Below are 21,470 nucleotides of genomic sequence, written 5' to 3' on the forward strand. Positions count from 1 at the left end.
TCTTAGATGAGAGCCGCAATTCTCCATGTTCCTTTATGAGCTCAATCGGGAAAGTTTAAATTTTGGCTTACAAATTGTTGCATAACTATTTGAAGGAAAGTGAGATTAAAGACAGACAGGAATGCAGATACATTGTCAAATAAAAATGTTTTCAAAATGCCAAAGACAGGAGCGGAACTTACCTCTTGTCTCCTGCCAATGACCTTGTAAATGGCTGTCTTGATCATCTTTCCATCTTTCGTAATTCTCCTGTAATTTACGAAGGACTTGTGTCTCTAACTGATCACATGTTGTTACTGAGTGTGATATCAGTCGATGATGTTCTTGTATTCTGAGTTCCACGTGAATAAGTGCGATACAACACACAACAGACAACAGCAAGCCAGACATGGAACACAAGCTGCGAAATCTGTTTGCACGCTTCTCTACTTGATCTTGTTTTTTCATTGTTCTCGCGACTGCCACGGAAAACTTCGCATTTAAAATATTTTCAGAGGATTTTTTTTGTCTTCTTTGCCGGCTTTCAGACCAGTTCACTGTGGTGTAGTTCGTGCTTAGGATATGTTAGTCCTTTCCTTTCGTGCGAGATTCACTAATTAACTTCTAACAATCCACAATATATATCAGATCGTGTTTCTGCTTGTTCTGTAGATTCAGTGGCACAGGAAGTGCATCATTTTACTGAGGTCAAACGAGTTGAGTAAGAAAGAAAACAACTGTCGGATTACGCTTTTATGGTCTTTTATCACGTCACTGTAAAATATCTGTTGAAATACAAAAGTAATTTGTCATTTATGAACGGTGGTATCCCATTCAGCAGTTTAAAGGGTAAAAGACCAATGCTGTTTATTCCCTTTACAGTATTTTGAAAAGGTCATATCATCCATCTGTCAATTTTCCAGTTTCAGTTTCCGTTTATCGTGCTGCAAACGGTGGTTCTTACTTTTGAGTCTGAGGATGAAATCCTAAAAATTGACCGAATAATCTGTTCTTTACTGTGGTACTGGCTCTTACTACTAAGTCGTTTTATATAAACCTAATTTGAAAACTTGGATCATTGGAAAATGTAATTTCAGGGTTTTGATTGGTCTATCAGCCATGCTATATTTAGTAAATAAACCCTTTCTGGCGGCTGGTATATCGGAGGATAGGCAGATAGATTGTACGAAAAATAAACAGTTGAACAAGGAGCGATTAATTTCCGCGGGTTCTCGTTGGATAAACCACGTCACGTGGTACAAAATTGGGCGGTGGTTATTAGACGATAAAGTCAGCCGCTTTGATAACGTTCTTCCATATTTTTGCATTACAAAGACACAAAGAAAGAACTTTCCTGTTTCAGTTTTTGAAATTCAATCGCAGTTAAGTAAAATCTATCAAACAAGTTAGCTTGCATTTGTTTGGCTCCAATCACGCTGTGGCCTTAATCAGAGGTTCATATCAGCCATTATACCATGGCCGAGAAATGATGGCCATTAAATCGTCTTGTTGTTGTTCTTAAAAAATGAAATCAACAAGACAAAGCAAATTTCTTACTTGCTTTTAATAAAACAAATATTCCACTTGAGCTTTTTGTGTACGAGATGATTACAGTCAACTCAACGATATTCGCTTCATTGGCTATATATAATCTCAAGTCCAACGCGCGCTGGTGGAATATTTGTTAAATAGTGATCATTTAATGAAAGCTTCTGACCAGTACTCAGGTCTGTAATAATAAACCTTTTACACCCGTAGTTTACAAGCTGAGTCGCTGGTTGAACACGGGCACAAAAACAACCTCAATAAAGAATTCCAACACTTGTTCATAAATTATCATTCTTAAAGACTTCTATCAATGTTTCTTGTTCTCGTTTTCTGTATGACCGTGTAATAACAAGGGTTACAGAGAGATTTAAGGCTCGACGTTTCGGAGTCATCTTGACTCCATTATCAAGAGAAAAAATCAGTTTGTGAACGCGGATATTTAAATAGGCTAGAGCTGAAATTTAACATATTAATAGATGGTCAAACAAATACTTTAAATAGCGCGAATTGAATCAGTTTGCACGTTCAGTTCTGGTTTCAGTTTGCGTATGAATAGCATCTCATGAATGAGGCAATCAAATTTGCTGGTGCATTTCGCAAGAACGTGAAACCGTTCTAAAAAACGCTGTGGTATCTGGTCATTATGTTGAAGATGGTAATGTTTGTAAATTGAAGACGACTTTCTTTTGTGTCCGTCTACGCGCTCATGCAGGTGCCCACACGTATACCCCACATATCCTGCATCGCACAGGTTACATTTAAATTCGTATACTACACATTGTTGGTTGACAATGGAGGGCTTGGCTTCTTGCACCTTAAGATCTTCATTGAGTTTTCGACTCACAAACACAGGTTGGATGGCAGTTCCTACTTTTAAACTTAATTTACTAAAGTATTTGTTTGACCATCTATTAATATGTTAATTTTCAGCTCTAGCCTATTTAAATATCCGCGTTCACAAACTGATTTTTTCTCTTGATAATGGAGTCAAGATGACTCCGAAACGTCAAGCCTTAAATCTCTCTGTAATTTTTGCATGTCTTTGCTTCAGCAAATCCCTTTTAATTAAATAACAAGGGTAAACGCTTTATTATCGAATCTCTTTACGGTGGCCAATTTACCTTTAGTTATCAACTCTGTTGATAAACCAAACATTCGTTTCTTCTTCCCACAGACGCATCACCACATTTTTTATTAGAAACCCCAGTCCTTTCTCTGGTCCGGTTTGTTATGCTGTGCGTAGCTGGTTACAAGTTTTGAATCTGTGGATTACGTTCTTTGAAGTGTAGTGATTCTTAATATCTGCTGTCTCCTTAACAGCTCAGCTCTGATGGTAAAGACATCAAGACTGTAACCGTGAGTTTTTTTCAGCTGCTTCTAAAAGTGGCCAATCACGCCGCATTATTGGCGCCCACTTTCAAACAATCACTGGACCAACAAGAAAAGGTAGGTTCCAGCGGTCAAACAAAAGAAGGGCGGCTTGCAATTGATTTGCAAAATACTGTGCTTTGAACTTATCGTAGCAATTTAAAATACGAACATAGCTCTGTTATTAACATTTATTCATCGAGTTTCTTTGATCCTTTTTTCCTCAGGCTAAAGATCTTTGTTTACACGTGTTTGCCTGGTATCCCGTGTTTTTAGGTTGCACGTAGTTATCGTATTTTGAATTGCTGTCTGATCCAAACTACTGTGGCAAAATGAAAGTACTAGAACTAATGGGAATCAGTGTTCCACGAGGAATGCAGCAAAGTACCTCTATTTTCACGATCAACACAGGCTTGTACATCAAAGCGAAATATATAAAGCATTTTAGGTTGAAGGCTAGCTGTTCAATCTAGTGCGGTGTATAAAATTTGAAGAGTAGTCAGGTTTTGGTGATTTGGTATGATAAAGGAGGAAAAGTATTAATTTAGCAAAAAGCTGGGTAAGGCCGATCAGTTTTTTCCAGTTCTTTGAAGAAAGAAATTGAAAAGTGAAGACTGAAAATATTTGGAGAGCAGGGATGGCGCAGTGGTGAGGGCACTCAGCCTCCCACCAATGTGGCCCGGGTTTGATTCTTGGTGTTGACACCCGTATGTGGGCTTAGTTTTTTGTTGGTTCTCGTCCCTGCTGCGAGGGTTTTTCTCCGGGTACTTCGGTGTCCCTCCATCCACAAAAACCATCATTTCCAAAATTAAATTCGACCTGGAAGCCGTGGAAAAAGAGCCACTCTGGATGTGCCACTGAAATTCTCATTTATTCATTTTATATTTTATTATACACTATGGTAACACCTTTTCGGGAAGACTTATTCCCACTGGGGGCCGTCAAGCACAAACGCCCCCTATTTCTATGAGACCTGTGTATTCAAATTCCCGCGCATCTGTGGATCCTCAGGGGAACCGGTTATGCATAATATTTACAAGTTTAGTAGAATAAGGCCTGTTTTATCCTGTTTATTCCTCTCTTCGTTAAAACGGACACAAGATCTCAGGTTGTCGCCCCACCCACCTCCCCGCAGCGATGGCTCACTTTCGTGCCTGAGCTCTCGCTCCTTTCCGCCTCAGGGCTCGTCTCTTCTCATACTGGGGCGTTTGGGAGTGGAAGCTCCCAGTGAGAATTTATTACTATTGTGAAATGTTCGAACTGAAGCATAGCATGGCCCTTCAGATTCAGGATCGATTAGGAATTTTATTCGACAATTAGAAATTCTAGCTATTCTAGACCAAAGGAGGGCTGTTTCTTTGACCCAGTAAGTTGTCAATTTTTACTGCACATTAGGTTAATAATTAACAATATGCTAATTTGTGAAGTAATTTTATTCGTGGAAAACACGTGGCCGTTATTGGGTTAAGTGCTTGGGTACTCCTTGAATACTCCTTGAATTTTATGTCCAAAAAACAGCACAGACTATTGTATTGTTCTGGGCAATTGTTTCCATCTCACTCGCTTAAGAACCTAAAGCTTCTTCACATTATGCTTAAATTACTCTTGTTGTAAGAAATGATACATCATTCGGTATCTTTGCATCATTACAAAAATGACTCTAATAATATTATTATTGGCATCTGTTCTGAGAGCAAACCACAGAGACTGCAACAATTATAACACTTGGTTTAGTGAATGGTTTCAAAAAGAAAACAATGTTGTCTTTTGCTTATTTTTCTCTCTATTTAGGCAAATCCTACTCCTGGCCAGGATCCACAAGGCCAACAAACTCAAGAGGTAATCAAAAATATTTATTGTCAATGCATGTAAAGCAATTATTTAAATTGGCAAAATTTTCAATTGAAACATGCCAAACCTGCGTTCTGTAAAATGAAATGTAGAAGGTTATGTTCTTGAACCATTTTCTTTCTTTCTTTCTTTCTTTCTTTCTTTCTTTCTTTCTTTCTTTCTTTCTTTCTTTCTTTCTTTCTTTCTTTCCTTTCTTTCTTTCTTTCTTTCTTCCATTTATATAGGTGGTTTTCACCTCACACATCGTCACGCAAGGGAAAAAATAAAATCCTCAACCATTCAATAGATAAAGTCAAGAAATTGATATGTTGTAGAAGAGTGATACATAAATAACGTGTGAAAGCCACAGGGCTGTACGATATCTCCTAATCGAGTTATTCGAGAAAATGTACCACGGAAAATTACAGAGTTTAGTATCAGTGGGACGCCATGTTGGTGCCCCGTCTGATGGGCACCAACATGGCGGCCGGAAACCAGCCAAAACATCTGGAGTTTACCTTGGCTATTTCAAAGCCTTTCTTCTCTCTGCTGAACTTCCACACATTGACATTAACGCTTCTATTACATGTTAGCTGATCAGACCTTAAAAAAACACGGGGCGAATCGATGTTTTCATGTACGTGACATGTTTAGAGCAGCAATACTTCTGTCACGCACTGCGCAAAAATCTAAAATTCAAACTGCTCTATTTTCAAAACAAAGAATGCTATCCTGCTGAAAACAAGCAAGCCGATGGAAATTTAGATTTTCTTATATGTGATGAAGATAAAAACCCAAAATTGTGTTTAGTTATGAATTTCAGTTTTTTATGACGTCATGTGAAAACCAAGAATTGTATAATGAAGAGCAGGGATGACACAGTGGTGAAAACACATGCCCTTCACCAATGTGGCTAGGTTCATTTCCCAGCGTTGACGCCAAATGTGGACTGAATTTGTTGTTGCTTCTTGTGCCTGATCCAAGGGTTACTGACTCCGCATACTCCAGTTTGCCTCCCTCCCAAAAACTGACATTTATTATTTATTAATATTTCATGATCTAATATTCATTTTCGACCATTACGTTTCTATCGTGACAGCTGAAACCTAACCTAGTCAGCATAACATTGATGTGTTTTTTTTTCCTCACCTGCAGAATCAATTGTTGCAGATGATTAAGAACACGACGAAACCCCTTGAGGGCTTGAAGGTCTTACTATTCCATCTGTACAGTTCAGAAGAAGTAAGACTCTCATCCCTCAAGGGGCGTACAACTGTGACAGGAGGTGAAAGTGTGGGCCTCTAGAGACAAAAACTGTACCTCATCTACTGTAAGTTCTGGCACTTAATGAGTCTTTTAGTGGTGTACAATATAATAATACTCTTTTACGTTTACCACTTAAAGGCTTAAGGTCTGCCGAAGACCCACTTAAATCCTATACTTAATGACCCCTTGTTCGGATTAGCTTTAAGTTGTTCTTTGTTTTGCAATTTCAGATGTCATGGAGCAAAGATACCAAGCCGAAAGAGGCATAGTAAATAATCTTATCAGAGGCCAGCAACGCAAACTGCGTGAACAGTTTAAAAAACTGAACTGAGCAGCTAAGTTTAAATAATTTGTATTCTTCTCTTGTATTTACACAACAACACATTTTTCAATGATTTGACAGTTTAATTTTAAAATCAACTTTTCTAGTTTTAATTCATTATCGCACAAATTTTTGAATCAGTCAATATTGTAAGTTTCATGAAAATGTTAAGAAATGTCTGGTTCACGCAAAGCCCAGTTTACTTTATGCATCAGATACGGTGTATGTCTAATATTACATGATTTATATATCAAATTTCACTTTTTTGTTTTGAAGACTGTTTTCTCAATGTGTGCACACACTTTAATGATTTCGTTTCCAATAGTTTCAAACAACGATGACATTCTAGTTTTTGTCAAGTTTTTGTTTTAATTCCTTACCAGTATGAAGGATTGGATTTGTTCAAAGGTTTCACAATTATCAGTATGTCTTTTTTCCTGTAATATCATTTTATATCTTTTTCATGATATCGTGCTGCAGAATGTTTTTAAAATGCATGAAGATGATGTTTATGTGTAGTTTCAGTAAATTTCATAATAAAATTGACATGTAAATGACAAATTATAAGATGATTTTAAATAAAAATCTTTGATAATGGTTCAATTAGATAAGCTATCCGTATTTTTTTTTTTTTTTTTTTGAAAACAAGTAGGCATCAGTCTGCCGTAAAGGATTTTCTGAGTCAACCCTGCCAGCCGCTTTTGTATTTTTGATGACACGGTTACAACGTCGGCAGGATTACTCAGTACGTTCAATTGGCACACAGAGTTACAAAACCATGATGTACTCAGTATGTCAAATAGGCACTGCCAGAATGTCAGTTTTACAACGTTTTTTAACCTCTAAATAAATGGCTTGGAATTTCTTAGAATTCTTAGGATTGAATTACGCAAGGGCAATTTTATAAGAACTTGGAATGTCAAGGAATTTCTCGGCATTGACGGAATCGAAGTTTATCGATTTGATTGAACATTCTTAGGAATTCCTAGGAATTCCAAGGGCCATTTTAAAAGAACTTGGAATCTCAAGGAATATCTAGGAATTGAGAAGTTTATTGATTTGACTAGGAATTCCTAAGAATTCTTAGGAATTCCATGTCCGAATTTACCGTGAAAATTCACACCTTTGATTCCTAAGAATTCCTAAGAAATCTTAGGAATTCCTAAGAATTCCTTCCTAGGAAATCCTAGGAATTCCTAAATCTATCTCGCAAGGGTAATGGGGAGCAGGCTAGGGATGACGCCGTGATGAGAGCACTCGCAACCCATCAATGTGGCCCGTGTTCGATCCCCGGGCTCGCGTTGGTTCTCGTCCTTACTCCGAGAGGTTTTTTTTTTCTAGGTATTCCAATTTCGCTTCTTCTCAAAAACCAAAGTCTTCAAATTTCCACATCTTTAATAACTATTTTATACGTTGTATCTATGTTAAACTTACTGCATATAATTCTTGCTTTATATCATTTGTATACATTAATGATCAGCTAAAAAGGAAGTAAAAACTAAAAATGATCACCTTTCTCGTTCCAACTATTTAAAAAATATTCTGGAAATAAACGTTACAACGTCACTGTTCATTCTATGCCGTAGCACTTCAAATTTCCTAGTGTGTGGTAACCTTTTCCGTAGCCGCCAGTATCCCCAAACCTGAGCTGTTTAACTGGAAGACGTGTCTTGTCAGTAAGGATACCGCTGTCTTCACGCCATACGAGATCATTCTTATCACAGTTACAACCATAACGGGAGTCTGCGCATGAGTTGGTCATCCCGCATGCGCACTTACCACTAACAAATGCTCCGCCCCAGTACGTCATCTTAGTAGAATCGCGTGACACCCACCATCCATATGGACCGCTTATGTGGAGCCATAAAACCGAATCATAACACTCGTACTTGATGAACTGTTTACAGTGTGAAGAGACTCTAGTGAGAGTCTCCAGTTGAGACAGACTCGCTCCTGTGTAACGAATATCACGTAAGTAGCTACCTCGATTCCAATATCCAATCACGTACGTTCTGCTTTCTCTGTTGTGACTGATGACTGTCACGCCAACTCCATTCTTGTCACTCATGTCGCAGTGCACTGTAAATGGTGCCAGACCTCCTGTGCCATCTGGATCAATGACGTAATTTCCGCTTACACTGCTGACGTATTAGGTTAGTTGTTAGTTCCTGTTCTGTGATAAGGATCACAGAACAGGAACTAACAAGTGGAGAATTGATTTTGACTTTAGCTTCTACTGTTGTCAGTGCATTAGTCGCTCTACAGGTGTAATATCCCTCGTGAGATTTCTTGATGTTTTGAAGAACCAGTGTGCCAATAAATAAAACATGGAGTCTACAGGAAGTGAAGACTTTCCATCCTTTGTCCAGGTGATTGTAGTTCTTAGGTCATTCTCGGCCACACACGGCAGACGAACAGTTGAACCAATCGTAGGAGTCACTTCTTCAGGAGGGCGGACTTTAAGTAACGCTCCGGACAACAGCGGTAGCGGGAACGGCAAAGGAATGCACGGAATGTTTTTTTCAGCCACAAATAATTGGCTTAACTAAATAAAATGCATCGTGCTGATTGGCCGAAATCCTTTGGCTTACGATTTTTCCACGATATTTACCGATTTCATCCTCGTGGACGTCGGAAACTGAAAGAAAACGTCACGAAGCATTGTGATGTGTGTTCGTGCAAAAATCGTATGTGAGCGTCCCGAGTTATTTCACAACACAACATTTATGAAGGTCAGGGCTCATGTTACACACACGCGGAAGCCATATTGTGAGTCGAAGTTTGACGGTGCTTTTCCCTTTTGGTGGAGCCAAAACGTGTTTACAATTTGTAAATATCATTTCTTAGTTGTAAATAGTTGTATATAGTTTTTTATTTCGATCTAGATCTGCGAGGGTTCCTCGATGCCGTTTTCTTCGTCTTGTTTTTGTCTTCGTCACGATGAATGGAAGCATGGTGCTTTGGATTTCGACCATTTGCGGCAGTGCACTCGTAAAGAGGCCGAAATCTTGGATTTTGCTTCCAAAGACCCGAAAAACAAAAACTGCAAGAGAAAGATTTGTATTTCTTGCCGTACACGACTGGAAGTGGAAGAGAAGTGTAGTAAACTTCAGGTAAGCTTACCTTCACTCTTCTATCACTTGATGCACATGCCACCTTTGTGCTTGGAATGTGACAAAAAATTTCAGAACAGTTCGTTAGAGAACAGTTTGTTGGGCATGATTAAAATTGCACTGAAAGATATATTACATGTTATGAATGAATGAAGTATTATATTCCGGTTAACTCCAGGTTCTTATCGTTGCCTTTTGTTTACCATAGCCACTATTGACATTATTCGTGAAATCCACCATTTTAGAAATGGGGCAAACAAAAGAAAAACCATGAAAAACAGAGAAGAGTTAGGAAATAGAATTTTCAGATATTAGGTGAAAGAGTACTCCCTTGAAATCTGATGGCTGTTGCTGAGTTCCAAAAGTTATTATAAAAAATTTTATTTTTAAATAAAGCATAATTAAGAAAATGGGACATCCCATTTTCTTTTTCATGAACTCTTTCTATGAATAAGCAGGTTTTCACTACCTCACTTTTTTGTTGAAACCCCTTCAAAAAGACTTTTCATACTGCCTCATTTTTATGAACCCCTTTGGAAAAGGATTCCTACCATATGTGTAGTTATCTGCCAATGATACTCACCCATAGGATGCGGATTGGGATAAATTTGGAACATCAAGTAATTTATCATTATGACAATATAAATGCAGCCTGTATCTATAAGGTCTTAGCCTCCTTGTGATTGTGCAAGAATCCATTTCTTTGCCATTCTTTACTGTGAAGTCTTTATGTTCACCTTTTTACATGTACAACAGGGTTGTCATAGGCAAGGAAATAGTCAGGGAAAACCAAAATGCTCAAAAGTCAGAGGAAGAAAGTAGTGAATTTTATTTCGAGTCAGATACAATTGTTTATTATCAGGGCTGTGCTCTAGAAGAGCTTGGTGGCCCTGACGGCCAACTTTTGCACTCAGATAACTAGAAATGCTGGGCACCTGTGACCCTACATGTAGATTTTACAGGTTCATACAATGTAGCAGCGGGCTCCCTTCAGTTTTTTGTTTGGAAGTGGATACTACCACAATAACTATAGATGAAATTGATTACCTATTTAGTCAGAGAAATTTTATATTTACATGTATCAGGGAAAAGAAAGATCTAGATTCTAAAAATTGAGATCTGTGGCAACCATGCAATTATTATTATAGTTTAAAACCCTTTTTCAATCACTATGTATGCATGATGTACATCTATGTATTACTATGTAAGCATAGTCTTTTCTTTTTCTGTTTTGTGTCCCTTGAGAAAGTGAGGCTGCCAGTGTAACACATACTGTAAACGCAAATTTAAATCTGTGAAATTGTTGAATGAGGGATCACTCCACTACATTACAGCGGCCTTATGAAGGCTTTATTGTATGGCTCTTTGCTTGGAATGCCCCAGGCAATTTAGACTGTATAAAACAATGTATCAACTTTGTTTCTTGGCAATTTGAATCAAACAGATAAAAAATGACCTCTGTTCTGATATACATAAACCTGTTCAATGTTAGCTCAAACCAACGTGTACTGTATGATGCTTCGTGGCAGACTGTCTTTAATTTAAAATAAATAAATCTTCCTGATTGAGTTCAAAACTATTTTAGTTTTTTTTTAAACATTTATTAATTCAGTTTGCCCTGCTTGCAACATGATACTAGTTTACATAACCACACATGAATAAAGATGATTACGTCACTTTTTGACATGTATTTATGTTTTTCCAAGGATGCATCAGGCTCCAGACTTGAAAATGATGATGCCAACTCAGTCCCTGAAGTTGATATGGATGATTACGTGCCCGCACCAGAAACTCCATCCGTTAAACTGGATAAAAGCACACAGCGACCCATGCTTCCGGAAATTCCCTACAAAAATCAATGTGAACGTGGGCAGAGAGAAATTAGAGGCGAAATTATTGACACCCTGAGACAAGCAGCTTTGAAAGCTGTGCACTTTGAAGAAACAGACTTGTCCAAATTACTGTTCAATTTTTAATGACGCTACCCCGGACAACTGACAGTTTACAGACAGAGAAGATTACTATAATTAGATCTGCAGGTAAATGGGAATTGTTTCAGTGATCTGTTCTGAAATGTTACACAAAGCTTCTTCAGAAGAATGAATAGATGTGAAAAAATCAAATAAATTAGTTTCTATTTGCCTAATTTTAGCTGCTAGGGTAATATTTTTAGGTAATTAATTTATCAGTCCAGCATTAGGCTTATTTTGTTAATCTTTCCCGTAAGCGACCGCCTCCTGTAAGCGACCACTTTGTCGTGCACCAAGGGTTGTCGCTTACGAGAGAGTTGACTGTATTTAGATCTGACACATAGTTCACAGGGCTAGACCTGCTCCTGTAGAAATTGACACTCGCGAGAGGTAGTAAGACTTCTTCCATTCCATTTTATCGTTACCTTCCCTATTTTTTCATTCATGTACACTGTAGAATTTTTTCCCTTTACAGCAACTACATACTGGGAGTCAACAAACTGTGGAGGTTCTGGTGATCTAATTTTCTGTTTTGCTTAAGTTAAAATGTTACTATCATACTCTCAACAACAGATTTTCCTTTTCAATCTCTTCTAAATTGTGAAAAGATGAGAGGTGATGTTAGCAGCACTTTGCTCTTCAACTTTGCCAAGTGAGCCACAAATATTGACTTTTGAATTCAGTATGTATGCTTGGTAATAAATCTCATCATTTTAAAGAAAGAGGTGAAGTTATCTTTCATTATTTTAGATTTTGTCTATCATACCTCTGGGGTGAGAACTGAAACAAAAAAGAGGCAGGGTGCTAAACAGAAAACTCCAGCCAGTCATTACACTGTGCAAGTGTGTGAAAATGTGCAGTAATTGCATAATTTACAATATGCTAATTGCACTTGACTATGTTACACAATATGTACCAATTAAACAATATTGCAATATGTTACAGTTCTGATGTATATTTTCATGTACTGATGACATAATTATACTGCAGAGTAATGTGGTCAGCTGGGTTAATCCTTGAGTTGCTCGAAACACTTCAGTAATCAAGGGGTGATAGTTTAGAATGTCTTCTTCGAAATGGCTGTTGCATACATAGAGAAAACATGATTGATTTGCCATCCCGAGATCTATTTGGTACTGTATCTCCCTTGCTGTTGGGTTTTAGGGTTTATTCCCAGTAGCCCCATTTTGACATCCACCGATGGGGGAAAACCACCATACCGATACAGGTTGTCATGGACATCTGTAAGGGTGACAGGTAAGACAGTAATATTTACATGTTGCCTTCCAAGGTTTCTGCACATGCATGTGGTTTCTGCAGGATCTCAGTGTATCAGTACATTGTTCACCCGGTGCTTATTAATAACTGAATTCAACTTCCCAATTTTTTGCACAAGAGAATAAGGACCTGAATGTCTTTTCACGTAAGTTAATCTCCCCGTACAGACAAGAGACAAACACCCTTGCAACCGCTCATACAAACCTGGTAGCTCTATTCACAATAATGTTAAGCAATCTTCTTCTGAGATCTTTATAATATAAGCTATCCTTTCCAGTTGCAAAATTTTCTTATCTAAAAAATTTCTTAAGGACTCAAGCCGTTTTCCTTGTGTATGCATTTAAACCATTTGTGCATTAAAATTAAACTTACAGGAATAACTGTCGTACATCACGTAACATTTAAACAGATGGAGAATTCCATAAAATAAACATGTTGTTTCATTCGTAACTACGCTTTCCACAGTTAATACGCATAAAATGTGGGACAAATTAAATGCTTTTAATAAGTTTACATTAAAGTTCGAAGCCGATCTTGAGAAATAAGCTTACATTCTAGGCTTTCGCGATGACAGTCGTGAAATACTGCGTGGTGGCTTCTAGTTTCTTCAGAACTGAACAAGAATCGAAATTGAAATCTACTATTTTGTCGACATACAATATCTTCCTGAGACGACAAAAACCATAATCGTTCGCTACATTGCAAATCATATTTTCACCACATACACTCGCTGGTAAAATCTCAGCTCAGCGGAGAACAATTTGTCGCTTGCAATTTCAATGCTGACGGCTCTACTAACCTAAAACAAAGCTGGCACCTCATTCCAGCGGTCTTGATTAATCATAGTGTTCAAACTTCGTACTACCGCAAAAAAACATGCTAACAGTAAATAAACAACTAAATACGTTTAGTATTTAAATACGTTTAACTGCGTTTTCTACCATCGAGTCGTCACGGACAAAATGGCATGAATCCTTCGCATTTCGCGCAAGCTCCTTACGGTTTTCGAATGATAGACAGATTTCTTTACAGGGCCGATCATGTCTTTCCGAAAAGCGGCAAGATCAAAGGTAGCTGTCAACCCCCACCCCCACCCCCTGATTTGGCCTAACAACTACTTTGGTATTATTAGAAAATTCGTATTTGCCAGCCAAGCTGAGGAAACTACAAGAAACACGCCTAAGAAACTTTAAATACATATTAAAACCTACTAACAATTAGAAAACAACTGAAAAGGTAGAATTATGTTGAACCAAATGAAAGCTGCACAGCTCAAGGGAAAATAATCGCTTATGTATTCTGTGTTACATACGGGAATGTCACAACTGTTTCTTACTCTTGGATCTAAGTTACGTCTTTCAACTGAGTCAGTAAATCTCCTACATATTTCAGAGCATTCACATCAACGCTAAACGTTCTGGAGAATTTCTTATTTTGTACAAGAAGGCAAGTGCTACTTAATAACTGTTCTTTCAGTAATTGCACGAATTCATTTTATCCAGGTGAGGGAGAATTACTCATGGAAATCACATCACATAATCTCCCTCGCCCTCCCTCCGAAAGTAACAAGGTTGACTTTCTCTTGGTACCTTTTTGTTGTTGTTGTTGTTGTTTTTTTTTATTCATTCGGTGTGGTCGACAGTACGTTACAGCGCCACTGTTCATACTATGCCATAGCATTTCAATTTTCCTAGTGTGTGGTAACCTTTTTGGCCGCCGCCAGTATCCCCAAACCTGAGTTGTTTAACTGGAAAACGTGTCTTGTCAGTGAGGAAACCGCTGTCTTCACGCCATACACCGTCATTCGCATCACAGTTACAACTATAGCGGAAGTCTGCACATGAGTTGGTCATCCCGCATGCGCACTTACCACTAACAGATCCTCCGCCCCAGTACGTCATCTTAGTAGAATCACGTGACACCCACCAGGCCATTCCATCTTTGAGGAGCCTGGAAGCATAACACTCGTACTTGATGAACTGTTCACAGTGTGAAGAGACTCTGGTGAGACTCGCCAGCTGAGACAGACTCGCTCCTGTGTAACGAATATCACGTGAGTAGCTGCCTGGACCGCCCCATGTATCTCGCCCATTATACACGTACGTTCTGCTTTCACTGTTGTGACTGATGACTGTCACGCCAACTCCATTCTTGTCACTCATGTCGCAGTGCACTGTAAATGGTGCCAGACCTCCTGTACCATCTGGATCAATGACGTAATTTCCGCTTACACTGCTGACGTTTTTCCTTATCACAGAACAGGAAGCAGCATTACCTGGGGAATTGATTTTGACTTTAGCTTCTACTGTTGTCAGTGCGTTAGTCGCTCTACAGGTGTAATATCCTTCGTGAGATTTCTTGATGTTTTGAAGAACCAGTGTTCCATTCAATAGAACATTTGAGTCTACAGGAAGTGAAGACTTGCCATCCTTTGTCCAGGTGATTATTGGTCTCAGGTCACTCTCGACCATACATGGCAGAAGGACAGTTGAACCAATCACAGGAGCCACTTCTTTAGGAGGGCGGACTTTGAACCCTAGACGAAAAAACACTGTGAGTTGAGCCAATGCTGTTGTTAATCCCAGAATATTCTCTGCCTTACAGATGTATGTTCCTCTGTCTTTTTTTTCCACTTTGTAGATCGTTAGGTTTCCTTGCATAACTTCAGTTCTATCTTTTGGCAAACCACCAACTGCCTTGAACCACGTGAGACTCGGCAGCGGCTGACCAGTACCAGTGCAGGAGATGGTGATGTTTTGTCTCTCCTGTACCCTCACTTCTTTGGATGACAACACAATCTGAGGAGCGACTATCGAAAAAATACACATAAAAACATTGGATGCAGTAATTAGTATGATCAGATTCGTAATAAGGTTCAAGGCCCGCATATTTACGCAGAGCAAGAAAATTGCTACGGTAAACAAAAAAAAATCAGATTACAGGTTGTGACTTCTTGTGGACAATGAGATCAATTGCATCTTAATTGGTCCACCCGTTGTCAAAGTAACCTGGAATTATTACCTTGTTACCGTCACTAGTGCTATCTTCTACCCCTCTCCAACGATGCACAATTTAATATGGAAAGGAGCTAACTGGATAATTACCGGTTTCTTCAGCTTCTAGGCTGTAACGCCAGACAACAATATATTTTATTTGTTCTTAATTAATATCCTGGTTAGCTTCAGTTATTGTTCATGTATGTAGGTGTGTATTGAGCGAAAGTAAAATTGTATTGTATTGTATATTAAAACAAACGGCAGTCCTTAACAACATACTTGAAAATTTCACACAACAGCGCTTACGAAAAAAGCGCGACTGGCAGAAATGACTGAAACGAAACAAAAGCAGACTGATTAACTTACATTGAACGGTTAGTTTCGCAGTAGCGTTGACGCTTCCCAACAAATTTTCAGCTCTGCAGCTGTAAACTCCGTCGTCTCCAGGTCTAACGTCCTTTACAATCAGAACGCCACTGGGCTCAATCACGTGACGTCCAACCGGTAGTGAAGAATTCAGCTTCGACCATGTGACCTTTGGAGGTGGATTACCATCTGCTGTACATTTCAAGATGGCTGTTTGACTTTCATTAGCTGTCGTTCCAACTGGACGCTGCAGCAGAGAAGGAGCCGAGATGGACTGGCCCGGCTCACCTATGGCGCCTTTCATTCCCGGTGGGCCCCTTGGTCCCGCGGGACCAGGTTCACCCGGCACTCCGAGATCCCCTTTTATCCCCATTGGTCCTTGAGGTCCAACCGGTCCATGTTTCCCAGGGGGTCCTTCTTGTCCAGATCTCCCTGGAGGACCTGGTCTCCCTCGGGTTCCGGGTCTCCCCCGTCGTCCTGCCTTATCCTTTGGTCCTGAGCGGCAGAGCGTTTCATCTCTGGCACAGATTTGGTTTTGCAGCAGGCGAAGCTCTTGTTTGATCAGCAGTTTTACTTCAGAAGCTGTTTGGACAGATTGCTGTGAATCATCGGGTGTAGCGCGTTTTTGTCTTGACGAGATGGCTTTATCACCTTAAAAATTTAAAAGATAATTGTAAAAGGTGTAAACGAACCCATGATACGGAATGATAACTGACAAGATGCCTGCTATACTGGCATTACGCGAGATGCTGGGGCTGATTCATTTATTCCAACTGTATGCTTCGCCGATTGATAAAACTATCCTTGCTAATGGAATAGTTTGAGTCACGACGATCGCGTTACGTTGTTTCCCTTGTGTTACGCTACTCAGGGTTTCAAGAGAAATTGCGGGAATTCCATTGCGATAACGTAAGTTTCTCAATGACCTCTTTTCAGTCTCGCATCGTGGTCTAAGACTGTCAAAGAAAGCACGATTCCTTCGCCAGGAACTCTCCAATTTCCACCGTTTTAGATGTCTGGTGCTTCTTAGAAGTTGTTCTTTCGATTCACCGCTTCAAAATGGTGAAATTTCCGTTTGAAAACGGCACACTTGAGTCTAGAACATGTTAACAATATGGCGTCAAATTTAATCTGTTTTTAATAAATAGATCAAATGATGTGTTGACGTCACACAGGTAGGGGTGAGTGGGTCCCCTCCCTCGCGATGTAAGCGACAAGAATGGATTTTGATTGGCCTGCTTCTGTTGAAGACAATCAGAGCAATACACCCCGAGTAGGAGAGGGGTGAGTTTAATGAATAAATTAATGTACAGATTTGTAGCTACGAGGAAGAAAAAAAAAAACAAGATGCCTGCTATACTGGCATTACGCAAGATGCTGGGGCTGATTCATTTATTCCAACTGTATGCTTCGCCGATTGATAAAACTATCCTTGCTAATGGAATAGTTTGAGTCACGACGATCGCGTTACGTTGTTTCCCTTGTGTTACGCTACTCAGGGTTTCAAGGGAAATTGCGGGAATTCCATTGCGATAACGTAAGCTTCTCAATGACCTCTTTTCAGTCTCGCGTCGTGGTCTAAGACTGTCAAAGAAAGCACGATTCCTTCGCCAGGAATTTACCAATTTCCACCGTTTTAAATGTCGGGTGCTTCTTAGAAGTCATTCTTTCGATTTGCCGCTACAAAATGGTGAAATTTCCGTTTGAAAACGGCACACTTGAGTCCAGAACATGTTAACAATATGGCGCCAAATTTAATCTGTTTTTGATAAATAGATCAAATGATGCGTTGACGTCACACAGGTAGGGGTGAGTAGGTCCCCTCCCTCGCGATGTAAGCGACAAGAATGGATTTTGATTGGCCTGCTTCTGTTGAAGACAATCAGAACAATACACCCCGAGTAGGAGAGGGGTGAGTTTAATGAATAAATTAATGTACCGATTTGTAGCTACGAGGAAGAAAAAAAAAACAAGATGCCTGCTACACTGGCATTACGCGTGATGCTGGGGCTGATTCATTTATTCCAACTGTATGCTTTGCCGATTGATAAAACTATCCTTGCTAATGGAATAGTTTGAGTCACGACGATCGCATTACGTTGTTTACCTTGTGTTACGCGACTCAGACTTTCACCGGAAATGTGTGGAATTCCATTACGATAACGTAAGCTTCTCAATGACCTCTTTTCAGTCTCGCGTCGTGGTCTAAGACTGTCAAACAAAGCACAATTCCTTCGCCATGAACTCACCAATTTCCACCGTTTTAAAAGTCGAGTGCTTCTTACAAGTTATTCTTTCGATTTGCCGCTTCAAAATGGTGAAATTTCCGTTTGAAAACGGCACACTTGAGTCCAGAACATGTTATAAACAATATGGCGCGACAATTTAATGCACTTTTAATTAAGAAATCAAATGATGCGTTGACGTCACACAGGTAAGGGTGAGTGGGTCCCCTCCCTCGCGATATAAGGGACAAGAATGGATTTTGATTGGCCTGCTGTTGTTGAAGACAATCAGAACAATACATCCCGAGTAAGAGAGGGGAGAGTTTAATGAATAAATTAATGTACCGATTTGTAGCTACGAGGAAGAAAAAAAAAAAGAAATCGACCCGTTTTTAGACACGGTATGCCTCCTCAGGGCATCCCGCGTAAAAAGAAATCGACCCGTTTTTAGACACGGTATGCTCCTTCAGGGCATCCCGCGTAAAAAAAAAAAAAAAAAAAGAAATCGACCCGTTTTTTGACACGGTATGCCCCTTCAAGGCATCCCGCGTAATAAATGTTTACTAAAAACCGAGCTAAGGTCAAATATTGGTCACGCTGTCTTGGATGAGAGCCACAATTCTCCGAGTTCCCTTTTTGAGCTAAATTGGGAAAGTTTAAATTTTGGCTTACAAATTGTTGCATAACTATTTCAAGGAAAGTGAGATTAAAGACAGAAAGGAATACCGATGCATTATTGTGAAATTAACATGTTTTCAAAATACCAACGACAGGAGCCAATTACTTACCTCTTGTCTCCTGCCAATGACCTTGTGAATGGCTGCCTTGATCATCTTTCCATCTTTCGTAATTCTGCTGTACTTTACGAAGGATTTGTGTCTCTAACTGATCACATGTTGTTACTGAGTGTGATATCAGTCGATGATGTTCTTGTATTCTGAGTTCCACGTGAATAAATGCGATACAACACACAACAGACAACAGCAAGCCAGACATGAAACACAAGCTGCGGAATCTGTCTGCCCGCTTCTTTTCTTGATCTTGTCTTTTCATTCTTGTCGCGACTGCCACGGCAAAGTTCTCAATTGAAATATTTTCAGAGGACTTTTTTGTCCTCTTTACCGGCCTTCAGACCAGTTTACTGTGGTGTTGTTCGTGCTAAGAATATGTTAGTCCTTTCCTTTCGTGCGAGGTTCACTGATTAACTTCTAAGAATCCACAATATATATCAGATCATGTTTCGGCTTGTTCCGTAGGTTCAGTGGCACAGGAAGTATATCATTTTAGTGAGGTCAAACGAGTTCACTAAGAAAGAAAACAACTGTCGGATTACGGTTTGATCACGTCACTGTAAAGTATCTGTTGAAATGCAAAGGTAATTTGTCATTTGGCGAGGAGGTGGGGGTGATCTTCTTGCCCGAAAAAATTGCACAATGCCCGAATGTGTAAGCGTTGAAATTGAGATTAAACGCACTTAAATTGAAGAAAAACAAAAGGGTTCACAATTCTCACGTCTACTGAAACTGTTTTAATTCCGAAAACAGTTATTTTCAAACCTCCCATACTAATTAATTAATTAATTAATTAATTAGTTAATTAATTAATCTATGTCCTCTATGTCCTCTATTGACCAGTCTTCTCAATCTTGGTAGAATTAGAAAGTTATTAAAAGGAAAAAAGTTTTCAATGTCGGAAAATATTTATAATCTTGTCTATACTGTTGACAATTACTTTATTGCCATAAGAGCGCTCAATGCACACGGGACCGAGACTATTCAGCCTATTTTGCCCCATCGTGCTCCGAAGCGCCGGAGTCCGCTGAACGAACGCTCCGCTAAGCATGGTGTTGCGGGGATGACGGGAAGAATGGACGCGACCTTTGAGAACTCTGGGGTCATTTCATAATGGCTGTCTTCGTTCAACACTTTCATAACTGTTCCGCAACTGTTTTAATGAATTTCTCCAAGTGTGGTTCCGTGGATGATCCATCTGATAATTTTTCTAAATTCCATTAGCAATAATTTTCCCGCTATCCATGATAGAGGCCCTGCCTGAAAGTAAATCTTTTAATGTTTGACTATGAAATCATGAAAAGGGCGATTCGGAAAGAAAGGGTTAAATGTGATCTTTGCTAATAAAATCTTGAAAGAAAGAAATTTCCCCGTCATTGTCAGTTACAGACTCTGAAACTAATGTTTAACTTTTATGTTTTCGTATAAATCGCTATGGTAACGAGCCTCCTAAAGTAAAGGTAATCCTCAAACTATCGATTACTTGATAGAAAATCGAAGAACTCGACAAAGTACAGTCTATAAAAGTGACAGATTTTCTACATGCCTTTTTTTCCAAGAGGCGTGGTTTTGCCCTTACCATAGACAGGAAAAGCTCTTGTTTGATGACTGTGGCTTGACGTTACAAACGCAATGGCGTGAAAACGCTCCAGAAAGGGAAAAAATAAATTTCTGGTTGCCTTACGTGGCTAAAAAACGTCTTTGTTTAAGTTCCCTAATATTTTTTAGCGCTTTTTGCGCGTTGAACTTCTTTGTATGTTTGAAAGCTAGGATTTTTTTCCCTCTTTCAATGTTGAGGCAATTAAGGTAGTTATCTCTAGTTCAAGGACTTTTGACAATTTTTTTAATCGTAGCCTTTCGAGGGCGATCGATCGAAGATTACACGCTCCATTCTAAGCAATGTTATTGTAATGTTATTGCGAGTTTTCAGATGAGTACTACCAAACCTGATGTCCAATGAATGCCGTTTCTAAGCCTTGGGACGAAAGACTTGATAGCAAGTCAGCTGCCTAGCAAAGGTATGTTCATTACAGCTAAGGTGGTCTTCAAACCGGTTTGTCGAGTTTTAGGTTTACTTTTCTCTCTTTCCAGATGAGTTGGTGGTGTTTTGTCCGCTGACGTCATTCCAAGAAGACGAGTACCAGACTTTCCTTCAGAACCCGGATGTAGAATTGATCAGAAAAAAGAACTTTCCCTGTGACTGCGGTAGCGGGGTGGACAGGGGCAAATGTTGTTACATGGTAAGTACAGTAGAATCTAGATAGTGTGATGCGGATATGTCCACCAAATGAGATTCAAAACTCTAAATTTAGCCCGACCACAGCAACGGTTTATGGTTTATGGTTTATTAACGAAAAATACCATCGCACTGAGAAAAGTAAATTGCGGTAAATTTTGCAAATGTTCAAAAGTGATATC

The 21,470-nt window shown here is 39.3% G+C and overlaps 2 protein-coding genes across 2 annotated transcripts in view; both read right to left on the reverse strand.

Moving 5' to 3' along the window:
• LOC146463576 (uncharacterized) overlaps positions 1–21,470 on the reverse strand; it is a 139,013-nt gene that overhangs the window by 81,135 nt on the left and 36,408 nt on the right. The window lies entirely within an intron of this gene.
• LOC146463592 (uncharacterized) lies at positions 14,100–19,314 on the reverse strand. Its single transcript, XM_085084166.1, has 3 exons — positions 19,050–19,314; positions 16,037–16,687; positions 14,100–15,483 (listed from the first exon to the last, which is right to left on the reverse strand). Exons 1-3 carry the CDS (start codon positions 19,312–19,314, stop codon positions 14,336–14,338), a joined length of 2,064 nt encoding a protein of 687 aa, XP_084940292.1. The 3' UTR covers positions 14,100–14,335.

Source organism: Pavona decussata, unplaced genomic scaffold (assembly GCF_977016875.1).
Source record: "Pavona decussata unplaced genomic scaffold, jaPavDecu1.1 SCAFFOLD_175, whole genome shotgun sequence".
NCBI lineage: Eukaryota > Metazoa > Cnidaria > Anthozoa > Scleractinia > Agariciidae > Pavona > Pavona decussata.

Bases quoted from the DNA above. Each gene is read 5' to 3' on its own strand.
- LOC146463592 (XM_085084166.1), bottom strand. From the start codon at position 19,314: ATGAAAAGACAAGATCAAGAAAAGAAGCGGGCAGACAGATTCCGCAGC. The intron at 16,688-19,049 runs GTAAGTAATTGG...TAAATTTTTAAG, and splicing joins TCATTGGCAGGAGACAAGAG to GTGATAAAGCCATCTCGTCA. The intron at 15,484-16,036 runs GTAAGTTAATCA...TTTTTTCGATAG, and splicing joins TGCGAAACTAACCGTTCAAT to TCGCTCCTCAGATTGTGTTG.